General features: G+C 37.4%; 1 protein-coding gene across 6 annotated transcripts in view; it reads right to left on the bottom strand.

Annotated features, from left to right (window-relative positions):
• Erbb4 (erb-b2 receptor tyrosine kinase 4) overlaps positions 1-15,234 on the bottom strand; it is a 1,038,774-nt gene that overhangs the window by 40,902 nt on the left and 982,638 nt on the right. For all 6 annotated transcript variants that reach the window (XM_021186126.3, XM_021185960.3, XM_021186207.3 and 3 more), the window contains exon 21: positions 1,084-1,239. In XM_021186126.3, coding sequence (XP_021041785.1) covers positions 1,084-1,239 — 156 coding nt within the window. The remainder of the gene's footprint in view (positions 1-1,083; positions 1,240-15,234) is intronic.

Consider the following 15,234-nt stretch of genomic DNA (forward strand, 5'->3'; position numbering starts at 1 on the left):
TTGATAAAGACTTAATGGTGACCAGGATTTTAAAGCTGTAATGAATCTTGCTTTAGACAAACTTTACAGGTGTATGTTCTTAAGGTGGGTGAAGTCATATGATTTATAGACTGCTATTTTTGAGGAATGTTGTTGAAAATTTTCAAAGCTGTGATTTTTTTTCAACCACTGCTGTTTGTAGTAAACACAGAAAATAAGCTTACGAAATTGAGAATAGGTAAGATAATTTCTGAAAGTTAAAATTTTTATATTTTATAAAATTATGTTATCTTACGTTTTGGTAAGATTTGTATATAGACAATTATGTAAACTCCCAGGGTGAATCAGTGCTAAGTATTTAGAAGCTTATTATTGTAAATATTTATTTATGATAGAAAAGTAAGGTATATAATTAACAAATTCATATATATATATAAAATCTTTCATATCATAACTTCATAATTCAACAGAGATTAAGAATTTTGGGGTTTGTGTCATTGATCTGGTCTCACATAGTTCTCTTTAATTAAGCAAGATAGATCTTCACATACAAACTTCCTTAATTAATTAACAAAGAGTGTGGCTTAATCAGTAAATAAAAGATCTATAACTCAGGTACACATGGAGCTGTTTGGAGAGGGAGATATGCAGGAACACAGTTGTCAGGCAAAACTGGAGTTCAGGGCTGGAAAACATGGCTGAAGATGTAACTGGGTCCAATCTTCAGTATTAGTGGTTTAGCTTGTATTCTGGTGTACAGTTAAATGACAAGCAATGTAGGTGCATCATTCACTATGATATAAGTGGAATCAAACCAACTATACTAGATTACCACAAGGTATCATTTTTGGTGTTAGGGAAAGTAGACCCGAGAATAGTTAGCTTTAGTGTGAATTATGATTGTTAGTAGTACCCAAATTTCTCAGTGGTACATAAGACACTGCCATTCTATAATAGCTCTTTAGCCTCAGGACGAATGGGACAATCTTTATAGCCCTGAGTTCATATTCTGTGTCTCTAAGAATTATTGCACTGCTGTTCCGATGGGAGATAAAGAGATATGTTAGTACATTTTCAAGAGCAGTTGCTCTCAGCTCCACCTACCTTACCACCATCAGCATTGTATTCTTTTTCATCTCCTTCCAAGAGCCGGGCCAGTCCAAAATCTGTGATTTTAACATGATTTGGCGATTTCACTAAGACATTGCGGGCTGCCAGATCCCGATGAACAAGCCGTCTTTCTTCTAGGTACATCATTCCCTGAAAAACAAACCATGTTCGAAAAAGGGAGCCACTTAGAATCTGAAGTTTTTCATGTTATAGAATGGGATACATCATTTCTCAAAGGGAAGGCAGAATCCTGAATACAGTAAAAATTAAAATAAAATAAAATAAAAATAAAATAAAGTAAAACAGAAAACTTGTTGTGGGAGTGGGGCAAACCACAGATAAGTTTTGGCATAAAATACATACCTAGTTTTGGGGAATTTAATATTTTTTTGCAAACACTTCATTAGTGAGGTGTGCAGCTGTCTTAGTAGAATAGCTAACATATACTTGGACTGATCTACAGATACCTTATCATTTTATTCTCTATAATTTTTGCTTAGTGTTATCTTCCTCCTACACAGTCATTCCAAATAAACACTGCTATCCATAACCAAAAGGCCTCCCATTCCTGGTTTGATGGCACCAAAATCCTCTTTAAGAGGAGAGTCTCTGAAGGCTGAAGAGTTATAATGCTTTACTCGTTATACACAGAATAAAGGATACCCTGGGGGTTCATGAAAGTCTAATTTCAAATAAAAGGCTTTTATGACATTAGTTGTCATTATAGGAACTCACAAGTGAAAGTACATAGTTTATAATGACCCACAAATTAGCCTTTAATATGTTATCTTCATAAAACCACACAGGGAAATTAAAAATAAAATTTATTGCTGATTACTAATGTGAGGAGGTGGTGCAAGAGAAAGCTTGCTTTTTATATCATACCAAAATGTTAATCTCTATAAAAATTCATAAGAATGCTGACCCACAGAAATAATAATTTGTTTCTTAGTTATATTTTAGAAATCAGGAAGATAGTGTTGTTGTATCATATGTAAAATATTTACATAATGGCAAGGTAAGAAAACTCAGGCCTAGCTTAGATAAGTGTGACCACAATTTTTATAGAGGAATTAAGATAAATTGTATATTTGATTTTTTTTCTCAGTAGTAAAATGTGATCATTTGAAAACAAATCAGACTTATTATAAAAGGGCCAAAGCACATTCTCATTCCAATTACAAATCATTGCTGTTGGCAGTTAGCATTACAACTGCACAGCTTTGAAGGATTAATGGTTTCTGATATCAAAACAAAAGCCGTGGAAAACAGACACATAAATCACATAGGTCAAAACATTATGAACTATATACCCGATGTAGTGGAAAGAGGAGATTGCTGCACAGAGCTTCAGGAGCCAGCCTCCAGAGAAATGCCCATCAAACACAACTGGTGGAGATAGCATCTCATATGGTCCAATCAGTCAACAGCTAGGTGACAACACATTTATTGGTGCTTTCTGAAGTCAACTCGAAAATAATATTTATGGGATTTTTGCCCTCTTTTATAAGTAGTGCTGTTCTAGGACATGAGGTAGGATATTCCAAAAATAAGGTAAATCCAAGAGCATTCAGTTCTTGTAGGATTTAGAGGACCAGAGTTAAATAAGCTTATTTCTTTGGAGACGATGTATTTTCACATCCATTTGAATACTTTTTTTTTCCTTTTAAGATATGTTCATATATAAAAAAGCATGTCCTTTATGACTACCTACAAAGCAGCACACAGCAAATATATTGTCGATGTACTGATACTTAGATCTGCATGTACACAGTAGCACACAGTATGTTCTACCCACCATGCTAGATACTGGGGAGGTAAGAAAAGACTTGTATTAGTTCTTCACACTAAAGGATGACAGAGTGAATTTCTAAAGTGGGGAGAAATAAATAAAAAACAGATGCATATTGCAAGGAGGACATAAGACATTTAAGAAAAGCTATATCCCGCGGAACAGTCTTGCAAATATTCATGAGAGGAGAGACTTGGGAGAGGTACCCAGAGCAAGTTAAACCTTAGAGGGGAAGACCGTGGGAAGAGAGAACAAGAACAGTCATAGAGAGTAATTAACATGTGCACTTGGCCAAAGGCATACCAATCTGTCCCTCTGAAGAATAACACATGGGGAGAGCCAGTGGTAAGCAATGAGGCTAAAACAGAGATCCAAGAGGCACATGAACATGTCATGGATGTGATGTGAATCTGGATTTTTTTTTTTTTTTTGGCTTTTCGAGACAGGGTTTCTCTGTGTAGTCGTGGCTGTCCTGGAACTCACTCTGTAGCCCAGGCTGGCCTCGAACTCAGAAATCCGCCTGCCTCTGCCTCCTGAGTGCTGGGATTAAAGGCGTGCGCCACCACGCCCTGCGTGAATCTGGATTTTATGTTCCACAATGCTGTGATCAGTCATTTAATTTCAAGACCTAGTTACAGACTGAAAGGTCTTTCCTTGGTAGTTGGATAAGAGAAAAGGAAAGAGATTTTCATTCTTTCTTTTCTTTTCTTTTCTTTTTTTCTTTTAAATCATCAGGATTCTTCCAATTAAGTAACATTCAAATGGAAATATAGTTTATGTATTTAAGGGCTTTTATGCTTATTTATTTAATTTATATGTATGAGTATTTTGCTTGTTAGTATATTTGAGCAGAGTTCAGAAAAAGTCATTGAATTTTACAGAGCATGCATTCCAGATGGCTTTGAATTGTCATATAAGTGTTGAAATCTCAGTCTGGGTGTTCTGCAAGAGGAATGGGTGTTCTTAACTGTTGATCTATCTCTTCAGCCTTAACTTACACATTTCTCAAACTTTCTCTCTCTCTCTCTCTCTCTCTCTCTCTCTCTCTCTCTCTCTCTCTCTCTCTCTCTCTCTCTGATAAATATATAACTATCATTGAACAACAAATGTAAATCTCAGTGCAATCACGGTAAGTATCGTTAGGTCTAGGCAGCACATCAGTGGGACCAAATTGCTTGCCAGCTTTGATCATCATGGAATTTTCATTTTGGATAAGCCACATGATTTGTACTATTTGGTTGTAGCAGTCAGGTGGACTACAATACCTTTGATTTTAAAGATAGATTTTTTTTTTACTTATGTGTATGTGGACATGTATGCAGGTGTCCACAGAGGTCAAAAGAGGGCATTAGATCTGGAAGTGGAGTTACTGATGGTTATGAATTATCCGATATAGGTGCCTGGAGTCATGTTTTCTACAAGAATAGTATGCGTTCTTAGCAGTTAAGTTGTATTTCTATGCCCTAAGACACTTTTGAGTTGACACATTCTATAACACAAAGAAGGTTTGAAAGCTCTAAAAGTTCTTTGACACTCTATATTTTATTTTAAAATTCAGTAGATAATAGAGCATCTTACTTGAATCTTACTACCAATTGTCAGGAAAAACAAAACAAAACAAAACAAACAAAAATGTTTTCATCGAAATAATAAAAACTCAATTCAGAAAGCTGTATGACAATCTATATAGTTCTCCCTGTCTACTTGACAAAACTCAGTCCTCCTAATAACAGAAGCATATGCCATTACTAAATTATCAAAATACATTTGTATGGTCTCTTGCCACTCTGAGGCATCACTGTGTATATATACACTTCTAAGTCACTAGCTCCAGCTGCCACCTTAGTTCTGTTTTCCCACCCAGAATTAAAGTGTTGAAATGTCTTTGGATTACTTATAAAAGGTTTCCTACAATACAGCATTTTTCTGACTTGAAGAGCTCATTAGAGTCAAAATTTCTGCTAAATTCTTTCAAAATAGAATTATTCTTTGAATGAGCGGGACGCAACTAAGAAGACAGATAATTACTAGAAGTGAATGTGACAAAACTAAGCGCCATGATGTCCCTGGAAGTGGAGGATGAATAGCAAGTGTTTGTTCATCATAAAAGGACACCACACTGGCTGGAAATGAAACCTTGTCGTCTGCATGGGGCTTCTGCCATGACCTAGGCTGGCCAGCTCTGGAGAGAGCATCATGAGAACATCCCGAGTTCCTACAAAGTCTGCACACTTTGAGCATGTTAGGTACTAAATAAATGTTTCTGTAACAGCGAGGCAGTATAACTCGAGCAACCATGCACTGTTTTAGTTCTAAAACAAATATTAGAAAGCCACAGTTAACAGACACCATGTTTCTAGGTCCAGGCGATCTAACTATATCACATGGTAGAAGAGGGATTGGATCCCTTTGGCTAAGATTTCAAAACCAACATATTTAATTCAGGGCACACAGAAATGAACAAACATAGGTAAGACTTACAGCTTCATAAAATGCACTGTTGCAAAAAAAATTCTTAAAGATTTACATGAATTTCATGCACAATGCAGTTGATTGACTTTTAAGAAGTACTGTATTTAGCATGTAACTAAATCACAAAGTTCTTTATGATTTAGAAACTTTTAATTATGTAAATTTTGAGATTATAAGTTTGCTTAGGCCACATTATATAGAAAATGGAGGACTGAGTCTGAATATAAATTCTAAAGGCAATTACAAGGTTCAAACCCTAGCTCTTTAAAGTTCTAGATATGTGATTTGGGCAAACAGCTCTATATCATCACTAAAGTTCCTCCCCTTAAAGGGAGACAATAGCACATTTTACACTAGACGTGCATTAATGGTGATACAATACCCAGAAATATACCTATTGTTAATATGTAATTCAGAATTACTACTATTCCAGTTTTCATTTTAATGATGTTTCATTCTCCATGTTCTTATATAAGGTTATTGCATAGTTTATTGTGAAGATCAAGTAAAGCAGCATATACAAAGCCTTTAGTAAGTGGCTGACTGTAACTGTAGAACATGCAAACTCTCATCAGTGTGCCACAGGTAATTATCAACAATTCTCAGTTAGGCAATCATTTCTCTCAGTAAGTTCACCTGCCCATTAAAAAGAAATCTATAAGGCACAGTGGGCATTTGACAAACATTTGCAGTGATATAAATACCCTAAAACCTACCCACCATGATTAATGTGTAGGTAAAAATTTCAGAATTATTACAATTCAAAATCCATTTTAATGATGTTTCCCTCTTAAAGTTATTATATAAGGATAAAATTTATTAGAAAATATATTAAAGATTTGGTGTTCTTCATAAATATATCACTGTTTTCAGAAACTTACTAAATATAAAGGTCACAAATAAGATATCTATGGAAGTCTTTGGTGCTGACAGAGGCTTTCTGTGAGTGAATAAAATGACCACACTGTTCACCTCTATCACTGAGCACCGAAGAGTATTTTAGGAAAATGTGTTTTAGCAACGTTTTGTTGACTTCGTTAAAGCAATCATACAAATTGATTTTATCCAAACTGTTAACAGTTCCCTTATTTCCCATGTTTCTTTGCTTGCTCCAGTTAGAAAGTTGACTTATTTCAAGCTTTCTCACATATTTTAAAATACAGATCTTGCAGAAGAGGGGACAAAGGTTGGACGGAGCTGGAGAGGTCAAGGACACCACAAGAAACCCCACAGAATCAACTAACCTGGGCCCATGGGGACTTAGAGACACTGAATCACCAACCAAAGAGCTTGCATGGGATGGACTTAGGTTCCCTACACATATGTAACAAATGTGTAGCTTGGTCTTCATGTGGGACCCTTAACAACTGGAGTATGTCTGGCTTTAACTCTGTTGCCTGTCCTTATATCCTGGTCTTCCAATTGGGTTGCCTTGTCCTACTGCAACTTAATATGTCAAGGTAGGTTGATATGCACAGGAATGGGGGAAGGCAACCCCTCCCCTGAGAAGAAATGGAGAGGGAGATGGGTGGGTGGGAGGTGAGAGGGAGGAGAGGAGGGAGAGGAAGTTGTGATCAGACTGTAAATTATATAAATAAATTAATTAATGGGAAAAAATACAGCTAACTGGGTAAAAGGTAAAATTTGACTTTAGAAATTTTTGAAATTGCACTTTGATACAAAAATCCAAGAGACAATTTTCTTACAATTAATTTAAGCTTCAATGTCTGGTTGAAATCAATCACATGAACTCTGAAAATAAAATCAACGAAAGCAATTTTAGAATTGCTGCCATAGATGAGCACCTGCAAATGACCTTCTTTTCCATCTCCAGACATCTGAGTCACAGCCATCTAGCTAAAATGGATGATTATTATGTATTTATTAAATGTAAAAATACATTCTGCCCAGCTGCAGGAAGTAAAAGGAAGTTAGCAGAGACTGGACTATTTGGGAAAATAAATACTTGCTTCTCTCATATTTTCCATGCAACAGTTTCAGCAAACACATGTGTGAAGCTAAAAATTTCAGACTGCAGTCAGCTTCAGGCATTAATCTCTGGAGTGAGCAAAAATAGCCTTCAAAAATAACGAAATATCATTAGAATAACCCAAATCTTTCTAAATAACAGGAAACTTCAGGAAATCTAACATCCAATGAAAATGTCTTCTTCTGCCATCTCTCCTTTAAAAGCAATTCTTATAAAGAAAACATCAGCTATAGTGTTTGCTGCTAGTAAGGCTAAAAGTATGAGAATGCTCAATAGAAACAAGGGAGCTTTTTTTTTTTTTGGAGAAGTCCCTTAATGTATTCCAAGTAGGCATGAGTTGAAACTATGGAGGCTCTGAGAAAAAGTCAAGTAGGGAAAATTCCATTTACTACATTTTGTGGTAGAAAGCACACAGAATGGAAGGTTGTTGGGTAGAATTAGTTGGCACATTGCTAAGTAGCATATGGTCATAGGTATTTGTCTCATACAAACTATAAACATGACAGAATGTTTTAAATTATCTCTGATGTTACCTCTAGCATTTTTTTTTAATTTGGAAGGAATTATTAAATGTAGCTATTCTTAAATACTAACTATTAGCCCAATACTAGACACAGAGAGTAGGAAATATGTTGGGGTAATATTTTTGTATATTGTCTAAATATTGTCTTTTTATTATCTAAACGTTGATTTCTGTACAGAGAGAACTGAATACTATCTGGACTTTGGTATTGTTAGTCTCATGACTAACATAATTAGACATCACCTGCCTCCGTGTTTTGTAAACATATCCCTTCCTCACTTTTGATTGGCTTAATCAAAATAGACAGCCAGTGGCTGAGGCAAGAAAGGGAAGACAGGACTTCTGGGCAGAGATAGGGACTGTGGGAAGAATCAGGTGCAGGAAGATTTCCCAGTGTGACACAGAGGAGGTCAGACATGCCCAGAGTGAGAGAGAGGTAATGGTCCACATGCAAACATAGGCTAATATAGTCAGGTTTATTATGTTAGATGAGCTATCTGGGAGGTAGCCTAAGCTAAGGCCTGAGTTATGATGAAAACTAATAAGTCTCTATGTCATTATTTAAGCACTTCGTGGATAAGAAAGTCCAGCAATAGAAATAGGTAGAATGGACAATTCTCTTTCAATGTTTATTTGGTAAGGGACTTGAATATATTCTCATAAAAGTAAGTTGGACTCATCCTAAATTTAAGACACCAGACTCCAGAAATAAATGATAGCAGCTACTCACTAGGAAAGTGAATCCAATCACTTCAACCATCATCTGTCTGCTTCCCTTCCCTTCCCTTCCCTTCCCTTCCCTTCCCTTCCCTTCCCTTCCCTTCCCTTCCCTTCCCTTCCCTTCCCTTCCCTTCCCTTCCCTTCCCTTCCCTTCCCTTCCCTTCCCTTCCCTTCCCTTCCCTTCCCTTCCCTTCCCTTCCCTTCCCTTCCCTTCCCTTCCCTTCCCTTCCCTTCCCTTCCCTTCCCTTCCCTTCCCTTCCCTTCCCTTCCCTTCCCTTCCCTTCCCTTCCCTTCCCTTCCCTTCCCTTCCCTTCCCTTCCCTTCCCTTCCCTTCCCTTCCCTTCCCTTCCCTTCCCTTCCCTTCCCTTCCCTTCCCTTCCCTTCCCTTCCCTTCCCTTCCCTTCCCTTCCCTTCCCTTCCCTTCCCTTCCCTTCCCTTCCCTTCCCTTCCCTTCCCTTCCCTTCCCTTCCCTTCCCTTCCCTTCCCTTCCCTTCCCTTCCCTTCCCTTCCCTTCCCTTCCCTTCCCTTCCCTTCCCTTCCCTTCCCTTCCCTTCCCTTCCCTTCCCTTCCCTTCCCTTCCCTTCCCTTCCCTTCCCTTCCCGATTATCTCGAGGATTCAGGTGCATCATATAATGAAAAGACTTACAATACTCAATATTCTAAGAGGAATCTGTCCAACAAACACATAACCTCAAATTCATTCTTCTTATTGAAAATATAATTAATCCCAATAAGGAAAAGAAAGTAGTTTTTCTGGATGTAGTGGCACATGTCTTTAAAGGCAGCATTTGGGTGGCAGAGGTAGTCATATCTCTGTGAGTCCAAGGTCATCCTGGTCTACCAAGTGAGTTCTTAGACAGTTGGAGTTACAATGTAAGACCTTGCCTCAAAAAAATTCTTAAATTAGTTTACATATAATATTTATAAATACATAAATCTATAAAAATAAATATACTTTTAATTATGCATATATTATCACAGAAAAACACACATGATGTGTGTGTGTGTGTGTGTGCGCGCGCGTGTGTGATAATATTTAATTAGGGTTGCTTGTATAAACTCAGGTGAGGGTTATTTGCTTACATGGAGCAATGTGTTAGTAGCTTCATTTCTGAGGACTATGACTCCCTCTCTTTCTGCAACCTGTAAGTTCCTATAGCCTCTCTAGGAGAGTTGGAGTCTTATGATCTCTTGTCTTATCTGGATAGAATATTGATAGGTCTATTCTAGTACAGGTCTTTGTGAAGGTAGCCACTGGTGCTGGGACCTCGTGGATGCAACATCCAGGTTCTGTACAGAGGACTCCTTCCCATCCTGCAGCTCTTAACATTCTTCCCATTCCTTCTTCTGCAATGTTCCCTGAGCCTTGGATGAATGATACGGATACCCATTTAGGGCCCAGTACTCAGCAATCTTTTGCTCTCCACACACTGACAAGTTTTTATGAGTCTCTGCAATGACTATCATTTAGGCATATGATTTTTCTAAATAGAAGGAATAAACTACAGTAATGATAAAGGAGTTGTAAATATATGAGCCAGTAAACTTGCCACATACTATCATGAACAAGTATTGCATATTGTATACAACTTACGTATAATATTTTATAAAGTAGGTTTCTTTTTGTTTGTTTGAGTCAGCTTAGCACTGCAGATCAAGCTGACCTTGAACGTGCCTCAATCCTTCTCCTTTTACCTTTCAAGTCTAGAAATTTCAGGAAGGGGCCAGCATGCTTAGTCACCGTTTATTTCTTTATACTCTATTACCACAAACACAAGAGCTTTATAGTTACTGTGTTACTAGGAACCAGACTCTGCTGTATTTGTTCATTTGACCATGTGTCTTCTATGGTTCAAACCAGCACTACATTCATGTTTATGGTTGGATTTAATGAGCCAGAGGCCACAAGTTTGTAAGACTGTCTGGCACGAACAATTTTTCTTTATGGTGAAGCTGAGTTGATTTTAAATTTCCACCACTGATGGTAGTATGGAAAAGAGGAATCCTTCAGCAATTAGGATAACCCCAGACTTTGGAATTTGAGTATCAAAAGAATGAATGGGAAATCCACCTACAGATGTCTAGAGCTGGGGAATATAGCAGAACTTTTCCCTCTGGTTTCCTGTATTTTCTTTAAATATCAGATTTAATCACTCTTCCTAATGAAATGAAAAAGTGATGTAAACAAGGCAGAATGAGATGTTTTTATTTTCCTAAGGAATAAATGTAGAGACAAAAGCTCATCTGCTTGGACCAGGAGAGTAGTCACCTGACCACAGCAGTCCCCCGCCAGTCAGTGACCTCTAGCCAACAATGGGAGGAATGAACTGTGGAGCATCACTGTGCAGGCAGTCTCACAGGGAGGTACACTTAAAATGGATTACTTCTGCTCCTTAAGCAGCCGATCAATAAAGATGTAGATTGCAATGAGAAAGGAGATGTTTGTGGGCTGTAGTAGTTATCCTCTGTGTCTCTCCTGAAATTAATTAAAAATCAATGAAGTGTGAAACCTATTAATACAGCAACCTCTTGATTAACCCATGGAAGCTGATGCTTTCTCTGGGTATACATGTTGTGCAAATAGACTCAAACACAAAAGACAGAAGGTTGAATGTATGACCCCCCTTATAATTGAGCAGAAAGGATTCATGTACATTAGTTTGTGGTTTCACAGTATTAGATCATACTGCTAAAATAGATGTAAAACTCAGGGTTGGAAACACTATGTCTAGAACATTCCTTCTTATGTCAATTACAGCAAATTTTACAAGATATCCTTATTACAAAGCAAAATCTTGCCAGTGCATAGATCTAAAAGAATCAATAGCCACATTGTTAAATGTAAATTATATGTTTATGAATCCAGATAGTTAAGTTTATAACTGAAATTTAATTTAGTTTATTTTTATTTCATTTTATACATATAGATGTTTTGTCTGCATGTCTGTCTGAATAACATGTGTCTGTCTGGTACCATCAGAGACCAGAAGATGTGGGATCATCAAGAACTGGAGTTACAGATGGTTATAAGCCACCACCTGGATGTTGAGGATCTAATCCTGCTCTGGAAGAGCAGCCAGTGTTTTTAACTACTGAGACATCCCTCCCACCTCTGCTGACTGCTTTTAAATAAGTATGTTTCAATTAAATCCTTAGAGTAGCAAAGGAATTTTTGGTGATTTGAACCAACTTGTTTTCTGGATAAGAAGTAGTAATCTGTGCCAATTAGTCAAGTTCTTCCTCTATCCCCTCCTGGCTTTAGTGGACCTAATGCACACCTGAAAATGCGCATGCAGTCATCTTTCTGAAAGTCACCCAGACATTTTTCCAGCTGCCTGCTCTGATGCATACTCTATTTGCTCAGGTTCATTCTTCTATAAAATATTCTCAGAAGAAGCTGAACCCCAGCTTCCAGCTGCCATCTTAATCCTTCATCATCAATATGAAAGTCCATGCTAATGTACTTTATTGTTTTAAGTTTTGTATATACCCAGAGACAGAATTCTAGGGCTTTCTCACAAATCTTGATCTAGAGACTGGGAGAGAATCGTATTTAACACCTTTGCTAATTTTCTTAGCCCAGCAAGACTATGGCAGGATTAAATATCACCACATACTTTCATGATTGTGAATGTTGAGAAATTCTCATCTGGATATTTGGTGTCTCCCCAAGATTAACTATGTTCATCTATGATGTTACAATAACGTTAGAGGTGTCATTAGTTTTTTGGCTCAAGTACTATGCAAAGTACCTGTAGGTCCTTATCAATTAAAAGCTGTTTCTTGAAGTCTGCAGTTTCCCAGAACATCCCACCGATGTTCATGAATAGGTTATTGGTTCTATTTCTGAGTGTTTCTTGCTAGTGCCAGCATCCACAGACCCTAATTCTGGAGCTGGAAATGTTCATGTCTTTTCCTGGGGTTATTTCTTCATGTTTACAAACTGACACTTTCAGTAAAATATTTCATAGTAGCGAATGGTATCCTTCCACCCTTCCTCATTGTGTCATGATGCTCTTGTCTTCCACAAAGCCTTGGAGAAGTGCTCCCCTGCTCCTGAACTTCAAGACCCTAGCTGCATTAATAGCTATTATTGAGACCCTAAATGACAAGTTGTCCTCTGAAAGGAACTTCTTTGACAACTTTATCCCCTGACTCTGTTAAGGTTCAGATCAAGTGCAAGAAGTGGGTGAGGAAGATTGACACATCCCTCGATTTATTTTCCCCATTTTGACCTCATGTTCTTGTCATTTCTTTATCTAGTCTTACTCTCCAACATATATGCACATATGCCCATACTCTGTGATGCACACACACAAAACCACCTCACACTCTTAGCCAGAAACATCTTCAGGCAACTAAAATAACTATCAAAGCAGCTTAACTTGGAATTCTTAACTAGAGCTCTATAGCTTAAAGCACACTGAAAACTCCCTACACTGTTTTTGACTTTCTGCTTATTGTTTCTTTTATCTGGAACATCCTGCACTATTCATTAATAGCGCCACTCTTCCTGCCATCATACAGAAAGGCTGGACCAAATCTACCCCTCTCCTACATAATAAATTAGATATCATTTTCTTCACAAAATCTTCCCTGCTCACAAGTAAAATGACTCACTGTATTGCTATTTAATACAACACACAACATTGTTGCTTTTACTATCTATCATCTATTTGCCCACCCTCTCTCTCTCTCATATTATATGTCTTTCTATCTGCTTTGTTTTAAATGAGAGTGAACCCCATACACTCATATATTTGAATGCTTAATCACCAGGGAGTAGCCTATTTAAATGGAAAAGAAAGATTAGGAGGTGTGGCCTTGTTGGACAAAATGTGTGTGTCCACTGGAGGTGATGAGCTTTGAGCTTTCAAAAGCCCATACCAAGCTCAGTCCCCTTCCCCATCTTCCTGCATATCAGATTGTGGTCCTTTACTACCCCCATCTGTGCCATGCCTGCTGTCATGCTCCTAAGCATAATGATAATGGACTAAACATCTGAAACTGTAAGCAAACCCCCAATTAAGTGATTTCTTTTTTTGTTTCATTTTTGTTTTTGTTTTTTGTTTTTGTTTTTCGAGACAGGGTTTCTCTGTATAGCCCTGGCTGTCCTGGAACTCACTTTGTAGACCAGGTTGGCCTTGAACTCAGAAATTCACCTGCCTCTGCCTCCCAAGTGCTGTAATTAAAGGTGTGTGCCACTATGTCCAGCTAAGTGATTTCTTTTATAAGAATTTCCCTGGTCATTGTGTCTCTTTGCAGCAATAGAACAGTGAGTAAGGCACTATTTATCCATCTAACTGGAACACAGCTCATTAATCTACAAATATTAAAAAATTCTTTTGTATCGGCAAATAAAAGTTATGTTATAAGACGGACAGAAAGTATACTTACACTTGTTCATTGGGTTGCATCTTCTAAGCTTAAAGTACCTCATTTTAATTATTGATATTATTGATTCCCTTTCATGATTTGCTTTAAACCTTATGGGTTGTTATCTGCCTGTAGTTCTGCTTAGATGACACAACTTAGTTTGTCCCTCTTAACATTTAACAGTTAATACAGCGTGGATAGCTAGGAAGTTGTAGTCAATTTAATTGATTTCCCCTCTTGGTACCACTTCATGTATCTTCTTCTATTACCTTTGAATCATCAGACTAAGAGAGAAGGAACTCAGAGAAATAATCAGAGCCTTCAAAGAAACATAGTGTAATAATTTCAAGTTCAGGAAGAGGAAATGGGATGATACATTTTGAAACTGTTGATAATTAATTAGTATTGCTGGTCATCCTTAGCTATTCTATTGAAAAAAAAAAACCTAGAAAACATCTGCTAATTTTCAGGCTTACCTGCGTAAATATTGTAACCTACTTTCTAGGTATCTTTGATTCCAGAGAACTCAGGGTTTGCTATTGAGTACTGAATCCCACAGAAGGAGGGGAACGAGTGGTGTTTATAGCTACGGCCAAATGGAATCTGAAAACTGTACTCTTCAATGGTTTCCTCTTCAGTTTGCTGATTTATGCAGCTAATATGTTATATGGAAGAAGGCTGAGAGCACACACTATGATATTATAAATGCTGTATGGCAGAGGGTCACTGTCAGCCTGTTCTTATTTGTCTTTGTCAGTGAGGAGGGAGAGAAATAATTAAAAGTGCTGGTTTAGGGCAAGACTTCAATATTAGTTCAGCCACTCACCATATGCTATTATGTGGCCGTAGGTATGTTAAGCGTATCAGACCAGCGCTTCCATCTATTAAATGGAGAAAATAATAATACCTTTCTCAAAGGTTACTCTGACAATTAAAAAGCCATTACATGTTAACATAGAATACTGCCTGCCCAAGAGTAAAGGCTTAATCTTGTTAGTTGCTATTGTCACTTATGTTACAGAAGACAGTCCCTTTTCAAGCATTCAGCTTTCCAATAACGTTCAATTGCCTAACACATACTTTCATACTTAGAACCCCAAAGATCAACCATGACCTGCCAACGAGCTCTCTTGGTACTGCTCTTTCCTATGGCACTTTAATTTCAGCAAACTTGCCATCTTTAAACTTTGCATTTTGCAAACACTTTATCTCGCATTGAAGATGAGCTCTGGGACTATATTTTATCCATATTTAGGTAAAATTTAATCACCT

Source organism: Mus caroli, unplaced genomic scaffold (assembly GCF_978045245.1).
Source record: "Mus caroli unplaced genomic scaffold, Mus_caroli_1 scaffold_1, whole genome shotgun sequence".
In the NCBI taxonomy this organism is placed as follows: domain Eukaryota; kingdom Metazoa; phylum Chordata; class Mammalia; order Rodentia; family Muridae; genus Mus; species Mus caroli.